Source organism: Podarcis muralis, chromosome 15 (assembly GCF_964188315.1).
Source record: "Podarcis muralis chromosome 15, rPodMur119.hap1.1, whole genome shotgun sequence".
Lineage (NCBI taxonomy): Eukaryota > Metazoa > Chordata > Lepidosauria > Squamata > Lacertidae > Podarcis > Podarcis muralis.
The window spans coordinates 30,480,305-30,507,178 of NC_135669.1; the positions used below are offsets into that span (position 1 = coordinate 30,480,305).

Genomic DNA, 26,874 nt, shown 5'->3' on the forward strand with positions numbered 1-26,874 from the left:
CATTTTGTTCTGTCTGGTTGGCTGCTTTCAATTTGCTTTGGGTTGCCCTAGACAAGAGAAAGCGACTCACAAACTCAGTGAATAAAATAAATAGCCTAGGATCCTGTTCTCACAGTGGCCAACCAGATGCGCTCAGAAACCCCACAAGCAGGACCCTAGCACTAAAGCAATTCTCCCCTCCTGCAGTTTCCAGGAACTGCTATTCAGAAGCATTGTTTCCCCAAGTTGTGGAGGCAGAGCAGAGCCATCATGCCCAGTAGCCATCAAGAAGCTTCTCCTCGTCCATGAATTGGTCCCATCATCTTTGAAAGCCATCTAAGTCCTTCAAAGCCCTATACGGCCTAGGACCCTCGTATCTACGGGACCGCCTCTCCTGGTATGCCCCACAGAGGAACTTATTGTCTTCAAATAAAAACATCTTGAAGGTCCCAGGCCACAGAGAGGTTAGGCTGGCCTCAACTAGAGCCAGGGCTTTTTCATCTGCGGCTCCAACCTGGTGGAACGCTCTGTCACAGGAGACAAGGGCCCTGCAGGACTTGACATCTTTCCGCAGGGCCTGCAAGACAGAGCTGTTCCACCAGGCCTTTGGTCAGGGTGCAGCCTGACTCCCTCCTTTGGCAACCTTTACAAAACTTTAGTTTATGGTTGCCATCAATTTTGATTTTAATTAATTTTTATAATGTTTTTATAATGTTGCACTATTTTAGTGTTAGTTACAGATAGGTAGCCGTGTTGGTCTGCCATAGTCAAAACAAAAAAATTCCTTCCAGTAGCACCTTAAAGACCAACTAAGTTAGTTCTTGGTATGAGCTTTCGTGTGCATGTGTATCTGAAGAAGTGTGCATGCACACGAAAGCTCATACCAAGAACTAACTTAGTTGGTCTTTAAGGTGCTACTGGAAGGAATTTTTTTATTTTAGTGTTGTTAGCCGGCCTGAGTCCGGCTTTGGCTGGGGAGGGCGGGATATAAATAATAATAATAATAATAATAATAATAATAATAATAATAATAATAATAATTATTATTATTATTATTATTATTATTATTATTATTATTATTATTATTATGTCAGTGGCCATCCCTGCGCAGCAGACCTGCAACAATTGTCCTTTGAGCATAGTGTCAACCCATTTGGTAGTAACCTCCCCGCCCTCAAGTTTCAGCCACTGACCATTTAGGGGTATCTGTATCTGCCCCCCAAATACATTTTTCGTTTTGAAAAAGTGTCTATACAGAGAGTTTTCTTTCTGAAGACAGAAAACAGCCTCTTGCCATCATAATCATAACCGTAATCCCAATTTATTTCGAGCCATTTCAACCACCCAGGTAGCTGTAATTTAGCAACATCGTGCATGTCTCGTTGAGGTGGAAACAAATGGATCTATCACACAGCAACTGCTTTATTCTGGATCTTTGTCGCGAAAAGCAAGGTTGGGTAGGACTCCCCCTGCCCATGCATATTTCCAAAACAGCAGGTGGGACATGAGCAGGGGCAGGAATCCAACTGCAGCCAAGCGAAGGCCTTTCTTCTTTCTTAGGGATGCAGGTCCCAGGTCTAGATCCACAGGAGCTCCGTCCTCAACAAGAGCCATCTGCAGCTAAGAGAAGAAGGGGAGAAAGAGGATCAAAAGCGCTCCCTCCCCAGAGAGATGCTGAAGATGCACTTCTTTGCTCCGGCTGTCAAGGGCTGGTCTGAATCAGATGTCAGAGACTGGCCTGACTCCGAAGATGAAGGAATGCAGGCACAGACAGAGCAGCCTCTGACAGAGGAGGAGGATCCCCCCCCCCACCTTACACGTTCCCAGAAGCAGAGAGACCAGCAAATTCAGAGGCTGCTCAGCCAGGGGAAGAGCTGGACAGTTTTGAGATAGTAGCTAGGCAACCAGGAGGAAGGGAGCCTTTGGGAGATTCTTAAATCGAGAGTGGCGGGGAAGTCCCTCCCTCCTCTAGAACTTGGAGGACTGAAAGGGTCCAGGAACAACGGAAGCTCAGGGGAGGGACAGGTGGCCGGTGGTGCACTTCTTGCTGCGGAAGGGGACAGGACTCAGAGTGAGCAACTGCCATCCGTGGGGAGGGCGGCCTGATGTTGCTCTCAGTATGTTGTTGTAAATACAACAGACTATAAACCTGACAAAGGCTCGTTACTTCTTATCGGAAGCTACTGGAGGGGAAGGGGAAACTGACACTGGCTTTTGACCCTTTATTTTAGATAGATAGATGACAGATACATAGAGATACCGGTTCTGTGTACCATTGAGTACCACCAGAAAAAAAGCACTGGTGATCATGATAGTAAGTTATGCCCTTGTAAACTCCAAGCATTTGGAAAATGAGGAAGTGGAAGGTGGAGGACCAAGGCTCCCGTGGTCAAATCCAGCAAGCATTTAGTTGCAGTGGGAGCCTGTGGGACTCCCTGCCACATATCCCTCTCCATTGACAGACTCACAATCAGAAGTGCACTTCCAGGCAAAGAGGCTGAGCCTTGGGACGGTGCTGCAGCGGACAAAATCCTGGGGGTAGCTGTTGGCCCGGAAGACATTACGTGGCACCTCACGGATGTTGGTGTTTTCACAGATTATGTGAGCCAGTGAGACTCGGTTGAGGGCCTCGAGCTGCGATGGGGTGAAGACGCCGGGATTCTCATAATAGAATCTGAGGGGGAAGAGAAAAGGGGTCAGTGCCCTAGCACCTGGCACCATGAAAGCAAAAGGAGAGCCTGCTGGATCAGGCCAAAGAGGGCCCATCTAGAAGCGGGGATCAGATATCACTGGGCACTACCAATGCTGAGTCATACTGACCAATCTCCTTGTTAAATCTAGATTATAAAACCTCTCCGGTCCTTCTGGTCCATAGATTTAAAACGTTTATTGACATTTCTACACACCCAGTCCAATCTGGGTTTGTTCGAGGGTGAAGAATTACTGATTCAATAAGGATTTTTTTTTTAACATTCTTCCTTTCAGCAGGAAAACATCATCCACTTTAGCAAGCTTCACACTTGATATTTTTAAAGCATTTGATTGCATAGAACCAAATTATTTAATGGAAGTAGTTAAGAAATTTGGATCTGGCCCAAAATTTGTAAAAGCTTTGGAAGGTATTTATTATAGATTACTGTAATTACCTCATGATTAGGTACCGTAAAATAATACGTTTAGTATTTTACACACACACACACACATCCCTGCCACGACCCTATTTTTGATAGTCGTGTCATGTTTACACATGTGTACACATTTATGTGTGTACAATTTTGTAACAAGAAAATAAACAATATTTTCTAAAAAACATTTTGGTGCAGACAAGCCTACACAGACATGTAGAATGTTGCAGTATATTTTAATCTATTTTTCACTTATTGCTGATTTTATCTTTCATATGCTTTAAAGAATGGTTTTTAATTTTTTCCCTTTTTTGTAAACCACTTTGAGGGTTTTTTGTTTTTGTTTTGTATAGATTTTATGAAAATAAATTAAAAGTAAAACAAAATAACCATCTCCTGCTGGGCTTGCCACTAGTTTATGGGCTGTAATTTGCTTGCCTTTGTGATGAAATGGCTTCTGCTTAATTTAGAAGGAAAGTGATGGGTGTACATAAGCTACTTAGGAAGACCAGTCGATTGAAAGAGAAAATCACAGAGGTTCTGGGCTTCCTCTGCCTGCTCACCTGTCACCGGTCCGAGTCCTTCGGAACTGGTCTCCGATGATGCACGCGAAGGTAGGACCAACTCTGCCATTCCGGACCAAAGGCTCTGCCACGCCCCCAACCCAGAGGTCAATGTTGTTGGGGGTCTTGTAAAGGCTCATAAACTTCTTGGCCACATCGCGGTTCTGGATGACGGCAGCAAGTTCGTTTTCATTCTGGGGTTGGGAAAGGCCGCATAATTGCCGCCAGGCATTGTAACCTGCAGGAGGAGCACCAATATCAAAAGCTGGGTTCATTTCAAGGCATCTGAAGTGCAAAAGAGGCACTCTAGCACAGGCAAAGAAGAGCGGAGTGGGGTTTTAGAGGGGCGTTGTTGTTGTAATGCAGCCAACCCAAGTGGGTGGGACCCCTTCCCTGGCATACAGCCCGCCAGGAAGTTTACTTTTGCTAGGGAACGCAACAGCAACAACCCTCCCCACCTGCGGTTTCCAGCAACTGATATTCAGAGGCATCCTGCTTCTGATGGTGGAGACAGAGCATAGCTATTGTGGAAAGAGGGGAACAAAGAGTTCCATAGTGCTTCCTGCCAAGGTGGGGTGTGTGACCTAGCTAAGCCTGACAGGACAGCTTACTCTATGGTCTTAACCCCTTCGTGCATTAATTAGAGTTAAACACGTTGGTTATATCCCACAAGAAGGCTGTTGGGATGTGAAGAGAGGGCTGTTCTGCTCAGCTCCTACTTGTGGGCTTCCCATCTGTCAACCAACCATCAGGGCAACTGTGGGGCCACAGGATGCTGGACCAGATGGGCCATTGCTCTGATCCTGCAGGCTCTTCCTAGGTTCTTTGGTGCAGAGTCTCTCTGTCTTCACTGGCCTCCCATACCCATCTCCTGAGAGTTTCTCAAGAGGCTGGCCGATGAGTCTTTCAGACATTTCTCTTCACTGGCTGGTCATTGAGCAACACTCTCCAACATCTGTGCAGGCTCTGCTTGCCTTACCTGGGAGGCCGTGATCTCGGCCTCGCTGCATGTTGAGGGAGGGCAAATCCAGTCCACTGCCATTCCTGATCTGTTCAAAGAGTTTGTTCCTGAGAGCATCCACCACCAACTGGTCCGGCCTCACCAGTTTGGCTGGCTTACCCAAGAGGCCTCGCATAAGCGGGTCAATACCTCCTGGAAGAACAAAACATCTGCTTGCAAAATTATGGCTCACTGGCACATTTAGCTGCTGCCTGAGGGACCTCCATCTCCCCCCCACCTGCTGGACCTGTAGCCTCTACTGGATTTCCAGACCACAACCTGCCTGCAGCTGTGCAAGCAGGGCACATTTTAGAGTTGGAAGGGACCACAAGGATCATCTAGCCCAGCCTTTCTCAACCTGTGGGTCCCCAGATGTTGTTGAACTACAACTCCCATCACCCCTAGCTAGCAAGGCCAGAGCTCAGGGATGATGGGAGTTGTAGTCCAACAACATCTGGGGACCCACAGGTTGGGAACTGCTGATCTAGCCCAACTCCCTGCAATGAGGGAATCTTTCACACAACATGGGGCTTGAACCCACAACCTTGGGATTAAGTGTCTCATGCTCTCCCAACTGAGCTATCTTGCAGGGTTTAACCACTGATTGATGCTACAGCAAGCCCCTTTGAAGCTGGCCTGAAAGAAGGGATTTGACTCCAGTTTGCTTCCTGCCAACAGAGGAAGCAAATGCCCTCAACTGCTCTAGGGAGGTCCTGACAGCGAGCCCTGCTTACCGAGGAAGAATCGGGACCTCACTTTTGCCCACTCCTGATGTCACACACAATCTCAGCTGTGGAGGGAATGTGCTTTGGGGAGATTCGCCATGCGCATCAAAACTAGGACCTTTGCCGGCCAAACTTGGCCTGTGGCCTGGAGGTTCCTGCACTGCTAAGTGTACGGGCTGGCACATATGGGGAGAAGTACCCTAGCCTCAATCGACGGTCTTTCTGCAATTTGAGATAGATGGAAAAATCATACTGAAAATACCATGTGACGGGGGAAGGACGAGATGATGGAGCTGCATATTCTACAGGGCTCACGGGGGCAGAGAGGAGAGAGGAAGAAAAAGAAGCCTCTTTCACAGAGGAAGAAAACTCTGGAGGAATTAGAGGGTGTCTTTTGACACAGAACTCCCCAAGGGCACTTTGGGCTCCGGAAAAGGGCTGCTGAGAGTGGAATCGGAGAGAAATATTTTGCCAACCCCCTCCCCCAGTACAGTCGTACCTTGGATCCTGAACTCCTTGTGAGTTGAACATTTTGGCTCCTGAACGCCTCAAACCTGGAAGTGAGTGTTCCGGTTTGCAAACATTCTTTGGAACCCAAACATCCAACTCAGTTTCCGATTGGCTGCAGGAGCTTCCTGCAGCCAATCGGAAGCTGCACCTTGGTTTCCAAACATTTTGGAAGTCGAATGGACTACCAGAACGATTCTGTTCAACTTCCGAGGTACGACCGTATTAAGATCCTAATGACTAATATCAATAATATAAGCACCCACAAACTAGTTGCTGAGCTGGTGATACACTTTAAACGTTAACCTTGTACGTGTAGCACAACACAATGCGTATCACACAACAACTTTGTTGTAGTTGCATGGTCTTCCCTTACAAAAACATACAGATGTGACGGCGCATAATACGACAAGGCTGCACCGCCGTACAGTCAAATCACAAGTCTGCAGTCTGCAAGTCTTTATTCAGAATGGTGTGTACATTGAGCATGAAACGCATTATTTTGTTAAGAATGACATAAAACGTATGCAAAATGGTTGGGCCCCAGGACCTCTTTCGGACCTGAGGGCCCCCGAAGTTTGCACCACCTTCCCCCCTCCTCTTCTTGGACTTGCCCAAGAGGTACATACCTTGCTGAAGGATTCTCCATGAAGCAAAAAATTCCTTCTCGAGCGGGGTCTCGCTTTGAAGCTGGTAGCGGCTATCCAAGCGAAACACCACGGGCTGCACTGAGGCATGCCAAAAACGGAAGGCGTTGGTGAAGGAGCTGGCGATTCGCGGGTCCACGGAGTCATTGTAGCCCGTGCTGCGACCCACAAAACGAGGGAATGCGTCACCCAGGAGGGCCGGCAGGTATTCACTATAGGTGATTTTCTGGAATGTAGAAGCAGAGGAGAGCGTGAAGACAAACACACACTGAAGTTCTCCCTTAAAACATACTCAAAGAAACCAAAACAGGACAGGCCTAGTGATCCCAGTAGGTCTTGTCCCAATGAGGCAGTTGCAGGGACTGAGGGTCACCACCTTCCCACAGCTGCCTAAGTCCCCTCCAGGGTTTCTCTCAAGCAATATGAGACTGCGCCTGTGTGTCTGACTTTGCTCCTCTTGCTTCATGCCTCTTCTGGTCCTGGGAGACTGAGGGCGGGGGCAAGGAAGGGAGCTTATAGTAGCAGGAAGGAGAGACACCCATGCCTCTTCACCAGCCAGACTGCCTCCTCTCCTGCCTCTGCTTCTAATCCTGGGATCTTTTCTGCCACAGACTCTTCTTGCTCACCAAGCCCTCCCAGTCTGCTCCGTCTTCTCCCTTGGACCGCTCATTGCCATCCTACTGAAGGCTCTGAGCCTTCTTCTCCTGGGGGTTCCCTTGGGGGTTCCCCAGCTGGTGCCTCCAACCCTTCCTCTGCATCTAGCCAGTCCATGTCACTGGGATGGTGACTTGAAGATGGTGGCTTGAAGATGGTGTACAGGCCCTTCCACTCCTCAGTGCATCTCCACAACAACCCTGTGAGGAAGATTAGGCTGGGAGGCAGCGACTGGCTCCAGGTTGAGTAGAGATTTAAACCCTGGCCTCCCAGGTCCAAATAGCCTGAAACTCTAACCACTACACTACACTGCCTTTCTGTCAAGCTTAAACTCCGCTCACTCTGCATACCAAAAAGGGTTTCAGTAGGTGATTGACCTAGTTATTCCAAGAGAATCCCACATGAACTGAGGTTGGTCTTGGTGGGTAAGAGAGATAAGAATCTACCCCACCCGCCATACCTCTCCACAGCTAGCTCACCCCATCCCAAACTCATGAACATCAGTAGTCTGGACTGAACACAGTGGGGGCTTTTCCCAACCGGCCTTGCATCTGGACAAGACCTGGCCTCATTCTTAGCGTCGCAGGGCTGCTGTCTCAACCAGTACCTGAATTACTGCTCCATTGATTTTCCGGGCTATGTTGTAGATGGTGTCTGAATCCATGTGTGGATTCAGCATCTTCAGCTGAGAGGCCATGCGGTTGTGGAACCTCATGAAGAGCGTCTGCAAGGCAGTTAGACCCGGCATCTCGTTGACACGATTGTCCCCTTGAAGACCCCAGAGAAGAAGGAAGTGTTGTTAGATCCAACCAGCCACCTTGTGCTTGTAAGAAACAACTTGGAAAGCACAGGCTCTCTGCAGGGACTGCATTTTAGCAAGACTTCGTCTATCTATCTATCTATCTATCTATCTATCTATCTATCATCTATCTATCATCTATCTATCTCTATCTATCTATCTATCATCTATCTATCTATCTATCTATCTACCTACCTACCCATATATTATTATTATTATTATTATTATTATTATTATTATTATTATTATTATTATTATTATATCCCACCTTTTCCCCAGACAGGGACTCAAGGTGGTTTATACAAACTGAAACAATGCAGATAAAAGACAAGAAGATAAATATATATAAAAGATAAATCAATAAGAGGTAATTAAAGTCTTTTTTGTTTTTGTTTTGTTTCTTTGCCTTTTTTGTTTTTGGTAAAAAAATAAGAAAGCAAAAACCAAACAAAAAGAGGTAATTAAACTCTAATAGAATTAAAACAATATAAAATTCATATCAAAATACAAATAATAAAAACAGTACAGCACTCTCAAAAGTCCTCCCTTAAAAAACAGCCAGTCCTCAAAGTCCTGGCAGAATAAAACAATCTTCACCTGCCAGCAGAAGGACAACAAGGAAGGAGCCAGTCTAGCTTCTCTAGGGAGGGAATCCCAAAGTCTGGAAGCAGCCACTGAGAGCCTAAAGGCCCTTTTTTGAGTCCCCATTAAGCATGCCTGGCCCCATGGGTTATCTGCCCCTTCAAAGCAGGAACCACAGCTAAGGAATCTCTGGCAGATGGTTGTCCAACCTCTGTTTAGAAACCTACGAGGAAGGAGATTCCACCAGTGTCCAAGGTAGACCTGTTGAAAATCTACTACCACCTGGAAGTTCTTCCTAATGTTTAGTGTCTTTTCTTGCCATTTTAATTCCTTGGTTGAGGTCCTATCCCCTGGAGCAGCAGAAAACAAGCGTGCTCCACCTTCCATGTGACGACAGCCCTTCAGATATTTGAAGATGGCTTCCTAATATCTCTCAGTCTTCTTGTCTCCAGGCAAAACATACCCAGCTCCCTCAACTGTTCCTGACAGGTTTCCAGAGGAGCATAGCTGAGTGGGAGAGCACCTGCTCTGCATGCAGCAGGTCCTGGGTTCAAATCCCCAATGTCATCTCCAGGTAGGGTTGCCTGAAATCCTGGAGAGCAACTGCCAGTCAGTGTAGGGCAGGGGTCAGCAACCTAAGGCCCATGGGGGTCCTTTAACTGGCCCACAAGCTGCTCCCGAACCAAGCTGCCTGCTCAGTGAGTCCACGCGCATTGTGCTAAACCAGCGCGATGTGGGGATTCACTTCTGCATTGCTGAAAATTGCGTCTGCACAGGCACTGGAAATTGCGGGCATGCGCATGATCTGGCCCACAGAGGGATCTCTACTGGAGTGAACCTGTCCAGGCAAGGTAAACCTTGCCAACCCCTGGTGTAGGGCAATACAGTGGTACCTCAGGTTAAGTACTTAATTCGTTCCAGAGGCCATGAAGCTCATTGGGGGTGACTGTGAGGGGTCAGTCACTGCCTCCCAGCCCAACCTACCTCACAGGGTTGGAAAATTGTAACGCAATACAGTGGTACCTTGGGTTAAGTACTTAATTTGTTCCGGAGGTCTATACTTAACCTGAAACTGTTCTTAACCTGAAGCATGACTTTAGCTAATGGGGCCTCCCACTGCCGCTGTGCAGCCAGAGCACGATTTCTGTTTTCATCCTGAAGCAAAGTTCTTACCCGAGGTAATATTTCTGGGTTAGCGGAGTCTGTAACCTGAAGCGTATGTAACCTGAAGCGTATGTAACCTGAGGTACCACTGTACTGAGCTAGATTGACTTGTGGTTTGACTCAGTAGAAAATACCTTCCTTTTCAAATCAAGAACAATGAGAACCGGAATCTTACTTGGTCTTTAGCCGAACGACCAGAGCTCTGTAACAGAACATCTGCCTTACATGCAGAATCAGCCCTTCATTTAGAATCATGAGGACTAGCATGTTGGTTTATTTTAAAGGACATGACCATAGCTCTGTGCAGGGAGAAGGTCCTAGGAAGGGTGGGAGTATCCCCTCTTTTGAAACCCTGGAGAGCCCTTGCTGCCAGTCAGTGTGAAACAGGGGTCTGATTCAGTATAAAAATAAACAGACCTACCTGCAAAGAAACAGGGGATCTTTGCTGTCGTGTTGGTTTTATTGCAGAGCTCTGGGAAGCCTGGTGGGTTGCCAAAAGGGAGGTAGGCCAGCCCCTTGTCTGTGTAGTTCAGGTTGACAGCCAGCAGCCCTTGGTTGCTTGAGGTGTTCCTCAGTTGCCTCGCCCAGTCGACTTCGCTGGCATAGACCATGCTGGCGTCAAGGAAGGCCGTCAGAGCGTTGATCTGGTTGCGCATGGCGTAGCCCCCGTTGCAGGCGGGGGCCGTTCTCGTGAAGGGCATACAGCCTTTGGGGTCTTTCACCGGGTCATTAGGAGGGATCTGCAGCCCCACAAAATAATAATTATTAAAAAATGAAATGGAGAGCCAGTCTAGTGGTTAGAGTGGCAGACTATGACCTGGGAGGCCTGGGTTCGAATCCTCCCCACAATGGCCATGGGGGTGATGTTTGGCTTTCAGCCTAGGCTACTTCACACAACCCTGTTGGGAGGATAAAATGGGGAGGAGAACTATGTACACCACCTTGAGCTCCTTGGAGGAAAGGTGGGATAATAATAATAATAATAATAATAATAATAATAATAATAATAATAATGATGATGATGTATGTGACCTTCAATCTGGCTCCCAGTACGTTTCCAGGCACAATTCAAAGTGTTGGCGCTGACCTTTAAACCCTAAACGGCCTCGGTCCAGTATATCTGAAGGAGCGTCTCCACGCCCATCGTTCTGCCCGGAAACTGAGGTCCAGCTCTGAGGGCCTTCTGGTGGTTCCCTCACTGCGAGAAGCCAAGTTACAGGGAAACAGGCAGAGGGCCTTCTCAGTAGTGGCACCCGCCCTGCGGAACGCCTTCCCACCAGATGTCAAAGAGATCGACAACTACCAGACTTTTAGAAGACATCTGAAGGCAGCCCTGTTTAGGGAACTTTTAATGTTGAATAGACTGCTGCATTTTAATATTCTGTTGAAAGCCACCCAGTGTGGCTGGGGAAACCCAGCCAGATGGGCAGGGTATAAATTATTATTATTATTATTATTATTATTATTATTATTATTATTATCTGTGATCACACAGGGTGGGGGGCAGGTCCATGCAGAGTCTTGTTAGAATAAAGTTATAAACTCAAACAAAATAGCAACTGGTCGCTGGTGCCCCCCCCCCCCCCCGCCAGCTTAGTCTTCTGAGGCCCTGGGCAAGTGTATTTGGCTGCCCACCCCCTCTGCACAGGCCTGGTGGGGCTTCCCTTCAGGTGTCCAAGCCTTGTCTAAGCTCAACACCAGCCCCTGCAACAACCGCCATGAAGTCTCCGCTCGAGAGAGAAGAAGAAGAAGAGTTTGGATTTGATATCCCGCCTTTCACTCCCTTTAAGGAGTCTCAAAGCGGCTAACATTCTCCTTTCCCTTCCTCCCCCACAACAAACACTCTGTGAGGTGAGTGGGGCTGAGAGACTTCAGAGAAGTGTGACTAGCCCAAGGTCACCCAGCAGCTGCATGCGGAGGAGCAGAGACGCGAACCCGGTTCACCAGATTACGAGACTACCGCTCTTAACCACTACACCACACTGGCTCTCTGAGAGATGAAATTCCTGAGGTCGTCAACCTTTACAGGCCGGTTACCGCATTTGGCATTGTGGTGGGCGGGGGAGGGGGGAGCATCCTGGAGGCCAGTCACAAAATGGCTGCCATTGGGGAGGGTGTGTGGCCTAACCCATCAATCAATCAAAATACAGATAAAAATAAAAATAAATACCCTACATGGACAGTTAAAAAATATAAAAAAAATATTTTCTGGAACAGTTACCTATTGAGTTGTTTCTTGTTTTTTTTATAACATTTTTTTTATGTACGGATAAAATTGTTGCAGAAGCCGCTTTGATACGTTGTATGAAATTGTGATCTACAAGTATATTTTTCTACAAACATAAAATAAAATTTAACACACAGTCAGAAAACAACCTGCTGCCACATTTAAAAGGGCCCAAAAAAGTGGCAGAGCCACAAAATGGTAGTTGGCGTGTGCCCCCCACCCCCTCAGCCCCCAGAGAGAAGCTCTTTGCACCTCTCCTCTGTTCAGAGACCAAAAAGGGAGGGTAGGGATCCAATTCTGGCACCCAGTGAAATCGTGCTGTGTATCAATTATGGATTATTATTATTAATTATCATTTTTAAGGAGGTGCATGCAATGTAGGAGAAGCCGAGTCAGTGCAAGCAGGAGGTGAGCAGGAACAGCAAAGAGTTTCTTGCTCTTTGTGGATTTTGGAGGGGATACAGTGGTACCTCTGGTTACATACTTAATTCGTTCCGGCTGTCCATTCTTAACCTGAAACTGTTCTTAACCTGAAGCACCACTTTAACTAATGGGGCCTCCTGCTGCTGCTGCGCCACCGGAGCACGATTTCTGTTCTCATCCTGAAGCAAAGTTCTTAACCTGAGGTACTATTTCTGGGTTAGCGGAGTTTGTAACCTGAAGTGTATGTAACCCGAGGTACCACTGTATTTAGAGAGACCTTTCGTGGGTGACACAGGGGAGGTGCTGGCAGGCCCACTGGATCCCGTTGGTGCCATGTCGGGGATCCCTGAACTATTGTGTCGGACAGGTTGCGTTTCTGGAAAAGGGTAGAAAGAACCCTGGACTTTTACGCACCTTGATGGGGAAGCAAGGGGGTACATTTGCGCAAGTGTTTTCACAGTCTGCTCCTTTGATGAAGGTGAAGGTGCCCGTGGTACTGGGCCCAAAATCCAAGTCGTGCTCAATAAACTGGCCGAATTGCACGAACATGACCGAGCGGAATGGGTCGTCGGTGAGTCTTTGGTCGTTGATGGCGACAATCTGGTTGGATACTTCCCGGACCTGCAGCAGACGTTACCAAGACATAACAGAGGAACAGATCTTGGTTGCCGATTCCAAGCGCCAAGGCTGATGGTTGTAAACTTGCGGACCCTGAGCTTGGACACCCCCAAAAGGCCTCACCCTGATCCAGATTCACTGAAGGGGCCAAAAACACCCCGTCAGTCAAAGTTCAGAATCTAAAGCGAGGGCAGAATGCGGCAGCACAGTTGCTGGCAGGAGTGAGACCTTGTCAGCCTATAGCACCACTGCTCAGAGATCTGCACTGTCTGGCTGATTTGTTACCAGGCTAAATTCATAGCTGTGATTCCTGCATTGCAGGGGGTTGGGCTAGATGACCCTTGGGGTCCCTACCTACTTTACAGTTCTATGATTCTATGATGGAAGAACACAGATTATAACATGGCCGTTGGGGCCACTTTCCTATCTGCTTTGCCACCTTCCCCCTCTTTCCCTAAAATCCTTCCCTGCCCCCCGCTTGGGCTCCAAAAATGGCCCAGAGGACACCCAAGTAAAATGTTCAAAAAGAAAATAAAATAAAAAAGGCTTCTGATCTTCTGTCTGTCACTTACATAAAAGGAATTATTCAAAACCTTCACTCCAGAATGATATCCAACTGATCTACTATCTGTTAGGCAGTAATACTTATTAACCCAAATATCTCAAATTAATTCATTTTACTTTCCACACAAAAAGTCCAAAAGGGCTTCTCTAATTATTGTTATTAATAAATGTGTCAGCAATGGTTTTTCTGTAATCAAACATATCAACTTTATCTCCCATAACTTCAACAACTATTCCTCCATACTAAACAACAATAAGTCTTTCTGCCTTTGTCCACAAAAGAGTCTCTCCGCTGTGATCATATATTAAAATAATATTCCATCGTTATTTTCTTGCTTTGGATTCATTAATTCACCCATTTTGTATCTTCTGTTCCCATTTCCTGTTGTCATGCTGTGGATTTCAATCCTGATTTTTTAAAAAATCATCCCTTCTCTTTTCCTAAAACCCTGACCTGTTCTGAGCAACCGTTCAGAAATCCGCATTGCAAAGCAGAGCACAGCTGGGGTTGACTCCTTACCAAGGGCAGGGGGGATCCATAATATGTCTTGTTTTCCGTCCAGCCACGCGGGAGGGATATGCCATCTTCGTATTCTTGCAGAAGCCGCCGGGCATAAGGGCGGTTGTTGGCCCCTAAGGTAGGAATCCTCCTGGAATGGTCCAGAAGGGCCACAGAGATTTATTTTTAAAAAGCAGCAAGGGGGGGGGGGCAGAATCCTATTTTTATTTATTGCATTTAAATCCCACTTAGGGGGGAGTTCATGGTTTTTCTCCTCCGTTGTTAATGGGAACTTTGGAAGCTGCCTTATATGGAGCCAGACTATGGTTCCATCTAGCTCAATATTGTCTACACTGATTGGCAGTAGCTCTCCAGGCCTTTTCCCCAGTCCTACTGGGAGATGCTGTCAGGGTTTGACCCTGGGACCTCCTGTCTGCGGGGCAGATGTGCTGCCTATACCACTGAACTATGGTCCTGCCTGTGAGCAGCTCACCAAATGAGTTCATGGCTGGGCTGGGATTTTAACAGCTGACATGCTGGATATAGAAGCTTACCTGTTGTTACATTCTCCCGTAATAGTCCGGAAAGGGCTATTGAAATCACACTGCAATGGGCTCTGTTCTTGCTTGGCACAGCCAGACGCCTTGTAGATAGTTTGCATCTGGCCTGGACTGAGAACATCTGTAGCAGGAAGGAGATGGAAGAGGTCTCAGCTAGGGACACGCAAGGGTTTAATTCGTTTCATGTTTTTAGTGAGCTGAACAGATTTACTACTCCTCTTCCGCTGATAAACCCAGATCAGAATTTTGTGATGCTAACATCAAAAGAGCCTGCTGGATCAGGCCAATGTTCTAGTATCCTGTTCTCACAAAGGCCAACTTAGAGGCCTATGGGAAATTTGCAAGCAAGACCTGAGTGCAACAGAAATTCTCCTTCCTGTGGGTTTCAGCAACTCGTATACAGACAGAGTAATTGATACATCAAACACAGGGGTCTCGGGGTCACCCAAAAACCAACGTTGTCCGATTCCTTCAAAACCAGTGCCAAAGTTTTGTAGTTGTTTTGTGGTGAAAACCCCATGTTTTGTAGTGCCTCACAAACAGAGTGCTTCATACTTCAAACCCAGGGATTTGCAGTTAACACCCAAAAAACCAACATCATCTGATTCACTCAAAAACGATGCTGAACTATGGCAAAGGTTTTGCAGAAAGCACATTGGGTTCGATCAATCAGTTTATTACAGTCATAGACCAGCAGGCAGAGAATAGAATATTAAGTGCATAAAAAAACCCTGATAATTAAAACAGATAAAAACTAAAAACAAATAAAAACATTCAGTAAAACAGACAATTAAAACATTTTTTTTAAAAAAGCACATTGGGTTTGATATGTGAAGTACTCCATTTGTGGGGCACACAAAATGTGGGGGTTTTGCTGCAAAACGACTACAAAACTTTGGCGCTGGTTCATCTTGAAACAAGAATTGCACCTGGTTCCTCCTCCATCACCTACCTGTGATGTTGAAATCCCCGGGAATTGCCGGCTGCAGCTTCTGTTTCAAGAGGGCCCAGGTGACGTGCATGGTGTCGGCTGCTTTCACCGCCTCCTTGGTTCTTCCCATGGGCTGCTTGAAGGAGACCAGGAGATCTGTGGGGTTGACCTTCTCTCTCTGCAGCTTCTCATTTAAGCTGGAGGGCCAGAAAACAGTTGAGTGAAGCTTTGTCACGCAACAGCACTTGAAAGCACATTACATTATATTGTTGTTGGTTGCTGGGGTCAGTCTGGATGATGCCCTGAGCACCTCCTAATTCTTGGTCTCCTGTAATAAGTGAGGGTTAGACTCTAATAGAGGATTCTATTGCTGAACTAGCCAGAAAAGTTTATTTGTAAGACTTTAGCTCCTGCCATCATGGCTATTTCAAGCACAACACCATAATGACTTTCTGATTATCTTATAATAAGCCTCCAACCATGTCTAAAATTAAGTGGCACAGAAATTCTGTTAAATGATAGTTTAATGTGATTTTATTGATTATTGATTGCATCACTTTGATCTTGCAGGGCTTCTGTGCCTTTTTGACAGGGGCATGGCAAGCAGATATACAGGAGGGGTAGCCTTCTCCTGTATGTGAAGGATTTCTGCTCGAATTTCCACCTGAAACACAATGCAGCAACTCTCCAGCAAACTGGGGAAAGTCGGCAGAGAAAGCAGAAGAGAACCAGCAAGGTTGTCAACTTACCTGCTCCTACACCTTTAACAGCAGCCTGAGTTGTCCACTTCTCCTTTTAACAATTATCTGATCTGTCAACACTAGCGGTTGAATCTTTATGCAGTATGGAGTAAAGGACAAGCACTTTGCCACCACTGCTGTTAAATGCACAGGAGCAGGGGCCAGGAAAAGAGCTGGCAACCTTAGGCACCCAGTTTGCTCATGGACCCTTGCCATCGTGGCCACACCCAGGTCCTTCTCATGTAAATCGGCACCGTCCTGTGAAACGCAGAATCATAGAATTGTAGAGTTGGAAGGAACCAATAAGGGTCATCCAAACCAACCCCCTGCTATGCAGGAGCCACAGCTAAACCCACTGTGGCTGTGTGGAGAAGGGAGGAGACGCAGCCCTCACCGTTGCTGGGTCCGTTTGTAGGCATCTTCGACCAGCTGTTTTGCTTCCTCCACACTCCTCAGAAGGTCTGAGGTGTCCAGAATCTTCCCAATGGCTGCAACAAGAGAGAGAGACCATCCCTTAGTCTGGGTTTGTCCAAGAGGAGAATCTTGCATCAAATGCCTCCATTTAAAACCAAGGGGTGTCATTTGCACCTCCCACTTAGAACAAAAAGCTGCAGCATAATTGCTAACAGGAGTGAGATATTGTCAGCATGTAATACCTGGGCTCAGAGAGCTTGTCTGAGGCCTGGGGCTGGGAGTCCTGTTCTTGGCATGACTGTGTATGTCTGGCAGGCCCTGGGGGGGGGGGGCAGAACAACATAACCCTCCGAGGCCGAGGGCAAGTGTACCCAGCTGCCCCCGGTTCTGCACGGTTCTGCTGTACTGGTTGCCAATTTGATACCAGGCAAAGTTCAAGGTGGTCCTATTCGTATACAGTGGTACCTTGGTTCTCAAACTTAATCCGTTCTGGGAGTCTGTTCAACTCCCGAAACCGTTCAGAAACCAAGGCGTGGCTTCTGATTGGCTGCAGGAGCTTCCTGAAGTCAATTGGAAGCCGCGTCGGACATTCAGCTTCCGAAAAACGTTCACAAACTGGAACGCTTACGTCCGGGTTTGCGATGTTCAGGAGCCAATTTGTTCAACAACTAAGCTGTTTGAAAACCAAGGTACCACTGTACATGTATAAAGCTTTTGGGACCAGTTTACCTGCAAAATTGCCATACCCCACATATGCCCACTCAAACGCTTTGATCTCCAGAACTGGCACAGTTACAGGTGACACATAATACCTGTACTGAATTTGTAGGAATTCAATCTTTTAGCGTGGAACTCCCTGCCTATTGAAATCAGGCAGGCACCGTCACTGTACAAGTGCCACATAATTCCCTTTCTGCCTTTGTAAGAATGTATTTCACATACTAATGGCAACACCTTGGACTTGACTTGGGAGCAGATCAGCGATCAGCGTAGCTCTCTGAGCAGAGCTGTTCTATGCTGACAAGGTTGCCAGCTGAGCAGGAAAAAATGTCTTGGTCTGCTCTAAGGAGTTTAACAGCAGCCTGATAGGCAGAAATCAGCAGGCGAGGCTTCTCCCTGCGCAAAGAGAAGTAACATTGCCTGCTAACCCATTCAAAGCACAGGAGCTGGGTCCAGTTTAAAAGGTGGCCATTTTAGACATGGCTTTCTCCCAGAGAATCTTGGGAACTGTGGTTCAGCAAGACAGTTCTCTGTTATACAGGTCCCCAGAACTCCATTACAGAATGACAGTTCTCCGGATTCTTGGATGCTGTAGAGCAGAGTTTCCCAAACTTGGGTCTCTGGCTGTTTTTGGACTACAACTCCCATAATCCCTCACTAGCGAGACTGGTGGTCAGGGATGATGGGAACTGTAGTCCAAAAGCAGCTGCAGACCCAAGTTTGGGAAACACTGCTGTAGAGGCAGCATACAAAGTAAATTTCCAGTTAAGGGCAGCAGCTAAGCCACAGAAGGTTTGGAGAGGATCCGAAGGACTCATCCCTCTGGCAGACTGTAACATGCTGCTAGGCGGGTCCCGTAAGCAAATACAGGGTGCACAGCTTAGAACGATTTCAGAAGGTTGCAATTGTTTCCATGGTGGGCGGGGAGGGAAACAGAACTCAAACTGCAGAGGAACAGCTTGTGCAAAGTGATCCAGTGACAAAGCGCATTGCAGAAGTGCATTGCAAAACTCAGAGAAGTGGGAATTTCAAAGGATGTTTTTGTGTTTCATTTCATGGGTCGTTTCAACTATGTAGGCTTCCCTCTAACAGCAAAATGTTCTCCAGCGACAAAAAAGAGTGGAGTCCCCTGAGAAAACATGACACAATTTCTGGATTTGGGGGGGGGGGAGCAGGGGAGCAGGACTGATGCAGCAGGTATTTGCACACATTGTTCAGAAACAGGTCGAATTACAGGCCTTCTGGCAGCTACAGGTTGCAACACACAGGAAATTTGAAGGTTTCCTTGAAGCAACTGAAATTCTTCTGTTGACAGATTTATCCCTGGCCATTCTGCAGAATGTTTCGGGCTGTTTGGGAGCAGTGCTGGGTTTATTGCACAAATTCTGAAAACTTCCAACTGAGGACCCAGATTACAAGAGGCCTGAAACACATTTTTTTGTTTCGTTTGCTAAATTTCAAGTTTATGTAATTGCTATTTTTAAAAGGAAAACATACTCCAAATCAGACTTTACCATTCTGATATGACAATATATATATATATATATATATATATATATATATATATATATATATATATATATACACACCTACTGGCTGCAGAAATATTTGTTGTTGGGTTTATAAATCTGTGCAGAAATGAGTTGTCTTATATGCTAAGCAACAAACAGATAACAACACAACAAATTTTACTGGTCAATCAAATACAGATTACAGCAAAAAAAAAAAAAAACAACAACAACAGAAAAAGAAGAAAAGGTGTAAACAAAGAATATCAGAAACAAATTAAAACATTTCTGATAAAATCCTTGTAATGTGTAGAGCATGTATACATGGGTGACTCTTATCTCAGAGCACAAAAGTGGACTCAAGGACTTTCTTGAGTTGGGACGTTTTTATGGCAAACTTTGCTGCACTGAGCATGACTGGTTTGACCGAGCAACACAGCAGATACTTGATTTTGTTGATGTCACTGAGGGTGACAAGAAGAAGGGGTCAGCAACCTTTTTCAGCCGTGGGCCGGTCCACCGTCCCTCAGACCATGTGGTGGGCCGGACTACATTTTGAAGAAAAATATGAACGAATTCCTATGCCCCACAAATAACCCAGAGATGCATTTTAAATAAAAGGACACATTCTACTCATATAAAAACACCAGGCAGGCCCCACAAATAACCCAGAGATGCATTTAAAATAAAAGGACCATTCTACTCATGTAAAAACAAGTTGATTCCCGGACCATCTGAGGGCCAGATTTAGAAGGTGAATGGGCATCATCCGGCCCCTGGGCCTTAGGTTGCCTACCCCTGCACGAAGGTCAAGGAATTTCTTTAAGTATTTAGCCCTTAGATTTTTATACAGCATACGGACTTCCGCTCGGCGCCAGTGTTTAATGGCGGTCTTCCCTTCGAGCTCCGGAGGGGGACTGCTTCACGAGTTCGGGTCTGACCGCTACGGCGAGCGGGGACCCATAAAAATCACAGGCGCGGAGGCCTGTGAACAAGGAGGCTCGGCGGGCACCTTTTGCGCCCCCCCTTACTGCAAAAGAGCCTTTTTAAAGGCTCCGGAGCGGCATCGGGTGTGTGCGCGGTGCTGAGAGCCGCTACCCAGCTCGTGGAGTGAAGCCGCATCGCCATAAACGGAGAGCGCTGATTCCTTCCTGAAATTCGGAATCGAAGACAACTACCTGTGAGTAGGACTTAAGTCCAATTGGATCCTATAAAAATTAAATGGAAATCTGGCCGAAAACGGGAAAGGTAAAAAGTAAGGAAGTCTGCCTTTCCCGGACTGCATGACAGCTAAGCAACGAACTGACAAAGCTGCAATTGAGGAAAAGTAATTTAAAAGTCAATAGACCCTGATGTTGGATGTGAACCCCCCCAGCAGGCAGGAGCAGGGGGGAAAGAAGTGAACTTTTGTTAACCTGCATGGAAGTTGAAAAGAGAAAAAGTTTTCTGCCGTCTTAAATCCTTGGAACGGACTGCCTAAACAAGTAAGGCACTTAGACTGAGAACTGTCATTTGGGATCTGCTACAAATAGGATATACTTGCTACAAAGTTGGGACTTTACTAAAAACATTTGCTAATAGCTCTGTTTTTGGTTACTTAAAGAAATATACTGGAGACTGTTGTTACTAATTCCTTGGGAAGACTTTTTGTTTCTTTGTTCCCTGGATACTTGGGACTTCTCCCTCTAGAGGGCTGAGGGGAAACAGTTGTAAAATTGATTGGGAAAGGACAATTCAGTGGAAATTTCCATCTGAAAACAGCTATTGTGGGAACGGCCTTGGGACATGAGTGGCCTAGCAGAAGAGATAACAACAAGAGCTAAGAGCAAGGCGGCACAAAAGAAAAGGGGCTCATTATCAAGTACAGTGCCAGCAGGAGTAGCTGGCCAAGAAAAAGTTACAATTACACATATGGATCCTGTGACGCAAGCATTAGTTAAAATAAATGAATCTTTGGAAGCCTTGACAAAGCAGGGTGCAGAAAATTCTAAACAGCTGAAAGAAGTTTCAGCAAAGCTTGACCTAAATACTAAAAGTATTGCATCTAACACAGAAGCTTTAAATAAATTAGCCGCTGAGAATGTTACAATTCGGAAAATTGCCGAGGAAGCTAAAGTTATTGCAGAATCCACTCAGGAAAATTTAATACCAGTCTGTAAAAAGTTGGATGAACATGAATTGGCTCTGTCTATGCTTGATCTGCAACGGAAGGAGAGAAATCTGAGGCTGAGACTTGTGCCTGAGAGTGAAAAGGATAATCTGGTGGACTTTCTTACAAAAGAAATTTTGGAGTTTTGGCAGCTGAATTCAGAGGAGGAAGAATTTAAGATAGTCTCAGCCTTCAGACTGGGGAGAAGACAAAGTTCAAAGAAACCAAGGGACTGCATAATAACATTAAGATCCAAAGAGGAAAGAGACAAAATTTTAAATCTGCATTTTAGAAAATCTTTAGAGATTGAAGATTCTTTTGTGGAGATTTTCCGGGATATTCCTAAATATTTATTGGAGGTAAGAGCACACTACAAGGATTTGGTTTATCTGCTGAGAAAGAACAATTTACCCTTCAGGTGGGAATTCCCACAAGGTTTGTCTTTTAACTACAAAGGAAAAAAAGTTAAAATAAGAACAGTACAAGACAAAGAGCGATTTTTGGGAAAAAATGAGGAAGACCTCCTGAAGGGGGTGGTGGAACTGGAATCAACCCCAGTGGCAAAAGAAGCAGCAGATATCCAGAACTTAACATTTGGACTCAAACCACCGACGGAGGAGGAACAACAACTTGGAGCAGTTGGAGGAGAAAGTAAATAAATAACAAGATGGCTCTGCAATTTCTAAGCTGGAATTGTAATGGTCTAAACCTTCCCAGAAAAAGACGTGAAGTATTCCATATTTTGAAAAGAGAACAATTGGATCTGATATGTTTACAAGAAACCCATGTGACCAGAATACATAGAAAATTACTTATCAATAAAAGACTTGGACAGGAATTTATTTCATCGGACAAAGTTAAGAAGAGAGGAGTAGTGATTTATGCAAAGGAAAAGTTGGCCCCAAAGATGATCTTTAAAGATGAGCAAGGAAGATTTCTGGCAATTGAAATACAAGTCCAAGGAGGAAAAACTGTTGATAGTTGGAATTTACGCACCAAATGAAGGGAAGGCAGAATTTTTCAAGAAGTTGCATGAGATTTTAATGGATTACCTGGATTACAATGTAATTATGATGGGAGATATGAATGGCGTTGTTTCTACAAATATGGACAAGGCACAAAGACAGGTGGTCTCCAAGGATGGGAGACTTCCAAAGACATTCTTTGAGATGACTGAAAATATGGACCTAATTGACATTTGGAGAACAAGGAACCCTCTTGAGAGAGAGGGAACTTTTTTCTCTGAAGCAAAAATGACATGGACAAGAATCGACCAAATTTGGGTCACTAGTGGGATGGCTTCAAAGATTAAAAAAGTAGAAATCTTCCCAAAGACTTGCTCCGACCATAACACTGTAAAGATGGAGATGAAACTAACAACAGCTGGTTCCTTCAGATGGAGAATGAATGACACCCTATTTAGAGATGAAGAGATCTACAAAAAGGCCCAAAAAACTTTGAAAGACTATTTTGAGATAAACCTGAGAACAGAGGTGGAGAAAAGAGTAATTTGGGACGCAAGCAAAGCCGTGATGCGAGGTTTCCTAATACAACAGAATTCTATAAAGAGGAAGAAACAAAATGAGAAGAAAGATAAGATTTTGGAAAAGATAAAAGAAGGAGAAAAGAAACTGAGGTCGAAACCAAAGTCACATGAGATTTTGAGAGAAATTAAGTATTATCAGATGCAGTATATGGAATTGATGAATCAAGAGATAGAATGGAAAATTAAACAAATGAGACAAAGGACATTTGAATCAGCAGACAAATGTGGGAAACTTCTTGCATGGCAGTTGAAGAAAAGACAAAAATTGAATACGGTTACAAGTTTAGAGGTGGAAGGAAGGAATATTTACAAGCCAAATGAGATTAGTAACTGTTTCCAGAGTTATTTCAGAAGACTGTATGCACAAGGGCCGGTGAAAGAAGGAGAAATAGATGAATTTCTTAAGAAATATGGATTACAAAAGATCTCACAACAAAGTAAAATGATTTTGAATGAGAAAATAACAGAACAAGAAATAGAGGGTGCCATTCAGAATATGCAATTGGGAAAATCTCCAGGACCAGATGGACTGACTTCCAGATATTACAAGGCTTTGAAGGAATGGTTGGTACAACCGTTGAAGGAGGTCTGTAATGAAATTATGGAGGGGAAAAAGGCGCCTGAATCGTGGAAAGAAGCATTTATTACACTTATACCAAAAACTGAGACTGAAAAGAACCAGATTAGGAACTACCGCCCTATATCATTACTAAATGTGGATTACAAAATTTTTGCAGACATTTTAGCAAAAAGACTGAAGAGAGTGTTGGTGGGTGAGATTCACAAGGACCAGGCTGGCTTTCTTCCAGGGAGACATTTGTCAGACAATGTGAGAAATATAATAGACATTATGGAACTGTTAGAAGCAAATATTAATACGAAAGCTGTTTTAATTTTTGTGGACGCGGAGAAAGCCTTTGACAATATTTCCTGGAGTTTTATGAAGAAGAATCTCCAAGGGATGGGGGTAGGCCAAGGTTTTGAAAATGGTATAGGTGCAATATACTCGGAACAAAAAGCAAAATTAATTGTAAATAACGTGGTTACTGAAGAATTTCCTATAGAAAAAGGAACACGACAGGGGTGCCCAATATCCCCACTGCTTTTTATATCTGTCTTGGAGGTTTTGTTAAATATGATCAGAGGGGACCAGCTGGTTAAAGGAGTTCAGGTCGGAGCCAAACAATATAAATTGAGGGCTTTTGCAGATGACTTAGTATTGACTTTGCAACAGCCAGACACTAGTACGAAAAGAGTTTTAGAATTAATTCAGGTATTTGGTCAAGTAGCAGGATTTAAGTTGAACAAGCAAAAAACTAAGGTTTTGGAGAAAAATCTAACAAATGGTGAAAAAGAGAGGTTTCAGAGTGAAACAGGATTAATGGTGGCAAAGAAAGTGAAATATTTGGGGATTAACCTGACATCTAAGAATGTGAACTTATTTAAAGATAACTATGACAAATGTTGGACAGAAGTAAAGAAAGATCTAGAAATATGGTCAAGTTTGAGACTTTCCTTGTTAGGCCGAATTGCTGTTATTAAGATGAATGTATTGCCTAGAATGTTATTTCTGTTTCAGACATTACAGGTTGTGGACAAAATGGACTGTTTCAGGAAGTGGCAGAAAGATATATCAAAATTTGTCTGGCAGGGCAAAAAGCCCAGAATAAAATTTAAGATATTAACTGATGCAAAAGACAGAGGGGGGTTTGCCCTGCCGGACTTAAGACTGTATTATGAATCGGCAGCTTTCTGCTGGCTGAAAGACTGGCTACTTCTTGAGAACACGGACATTTTGGATTTGGAAGGGTTTAACAATAGATTTGGTTGGCATGCATATCTATGGTATGACAAGGTAAAAACTCATAAATGGTTTAAAAACCATATTGTCAGGAAAGCACTATACAATGCTTGGATCCACTATAAAGATTTATTGGAAAATAAAACTCCTAGGTGGTTGTCACCAATGGAAGCTAAGGAGGTGAAAAAACTTAATATGGAATCTAAATGGCCAAAATACTGTGAAATTTTAGAGCAAGATGGTGAAAAAGTTAAACTACAGAGCTATGAGAAATTAAAGTCTAAAGTACGAGATTGGCTTCATTATCATCAAATAATGGAGGTGTTTAAACAAGACAGGAAAGTTGGCTTTCAGATGGAGAGGTCAAAATTAGAAACAGAATTGTTAGAACCCAATACTAAGAATTTGTCAAGAATGTATAACCTGCTGCTGAAGTGGAATACACAAGATGAAATGGTTAAGTCAGCCATGATTAAGTGGGCACAAGACATTGGTCATGACATTATGTTTGCTGACTGGGAACAGTTATGGACCACCGGTATAAAGTTTACGGCATGTAATGCCTTAAGAGAAAATATTATGAAAATGATTTATAGGTGGTACATGACCCCAGTCAAGCTTGCAAAAATCTATCACTTGCCCAATAATAAATGTTGGAAATGCAATGAAACTGAAGGCACCTTTTATCACCTTTGGTGGACTTGCCCGAGGATTAAGGCCTTTTGGGAAATGATCTATAATGAAATTAAGAAGGTTCTTAAGTGTACCTTTTATAAGAAACCAGAGGCATTTCTCCTGGGCATGGTCGGCCAATTGGTGTCAAGAAAAGATAGGACGTTTTTTATGTATGCTACCACAGCAGCAAGGATTCTCTTAGCAAAGTATTGGAAGACACAAGAACTTCCCACGCTGGAAGAATGGCAGACGAAAGTGATTGACTATATGGGATTGGCGGAGATGACCGGCAGAATCCGAGACCAAGGAAAAGAGACGGTGGATGAAGATTGGAAGAAATTTAAAGTTTACCTTAAGAATTGTTGTAAAATTGATGAGTGCTAAAATGTCAAGGTTAAGAAAATATAGAATTACAGCTGTAAATTGATTAAGTAATAGAAGAAAGGGGGGGGGAAGAAAATGAGTAATCAGTCAATTGAAGCGAGGGGTTGCTGAAGAAATTTTGAAATAGGGATGCAGAAGGGGGAGGTATGGGGAAGTCGGGGAAGTAAGGTTTATGAAAAAGAGGTTGTGAAATTTTACGTGTTTATATGTTTGTGTGTTTATGTATTGTTTATTGTATTGTTTTTTATTTATGTTGGAAAATTAATAAAAAATTATTTTTATATATATATATATATATATATATATATATATATATATATATATATATACATATACAAAATAGCATATAGTGTTTGGTTTCCTCCACTGACTGGCACCCGAAGATGCGGAATCGCTGTTCTCTAGGGATATTTTTGTATCATCCATCCAGAAAGTTAATTTTGATTGTCTGGAACCTTAAACGCCGTGCGAAGCAAAGGGGAAGTACCAGTAATCTCAGGCAAATATTTATCTATTTCGAGCTCAGTTTTTACAATGGGATAGATGGTAGAAAATCTAGATGCCTTTTTACAGCTTCCATATCCCTTCTAGCAAATAATTCCTGCAGATGCTCTTAATTGAATCTTTGACTACACTGCTACATGCTAAGCAGGAAACCTCCAGGTACTTTCATTTAAAAGCCTCTCAAATGCAAATGGACTTATTGCAAGATGAGTATTCCAGTGAGATTGCTGCTTGTGTATGCAAATATCAATGTTCTATTTTTCATTGTGCTTTCTGTTACAATAATGCACTTTAAAAGATACTGCTATGGGGGCCTCTTAACCTTGAAATAGTTTAGGGCATCAGAATGTCTTGATCTGGTCCTGTTAAGGCAGGGTGGGTGGGAGGATAGGTGGGTTAACAAAACCCAGAACACTCTCCAAATATAATTATTTTTAAAAGCAATAGCAAAAAGAGAAGCAAGGGCCTTACCACGGAGAGGAAGATCTGTTGCCTGGAGAGGTGTCGTGGCCACCAGGCATCCCAGGAGAACAAGGAGCAGCTGTGCACCTTGGAGAGCAAGAGAAAGAGGACAATTTTATTTGGGGGAAAAAAATTAAAATATTTAAAGAGCAGTTTCCTTCAGTGCATGACTGTGCACTGAACTTTGCATCTACAGATCTGTGAAAGCCCCACTTGCTCCAACATTTCAGTCTCATCCCCCACCCGAAAGAGCAAAAGCAGGCAGAGATTTGTATAACATTTAGAAAGCATTATCATTGAAATAGGAGATTAGTTTTCTGACTCGCCTAGAATTTAGGACCAGAAAGCATTTGGAGGGGTAAGGACCACTCACCTGACATCTTTGATGCTTCTGCTCATCGGTG

General features: G+C 44.5%; 1 protein-coding gene across 1 annotated transcript; it reads right to left on the reverse strand.

Annotated features, from left to right (window-relative positions):
* Positions 1-1,383: 1,383 nt before the first annotated feature.
* On the reverse strand, positions 1,384-26,576 carry LOC144325685 (eosinophil peroxidase-like; the record flags this gene model as incomplete). The annotated part of the gene is made up of 12 exons (XM_077919693.1): positions 1,384-2,653; positions 3,668-3,905; positions 4,647-4,820; positions 6,529-6,772; positions 7,808-7,968; positions 10,167-10,485; positions 12,810-13,016; positions 14,098-14,227; positions 14,631-14,757; positions 15,589-15,764; positions 16,702-16,795; positions 26,480-26,576. Coding segments are annotated over 12 exons (2,235 nt in total), but the record flags the coding sequence as incomplete, so codon positions are not given.
* Positions 26,577-26,874: the final 298 nt, after the last annotated feature.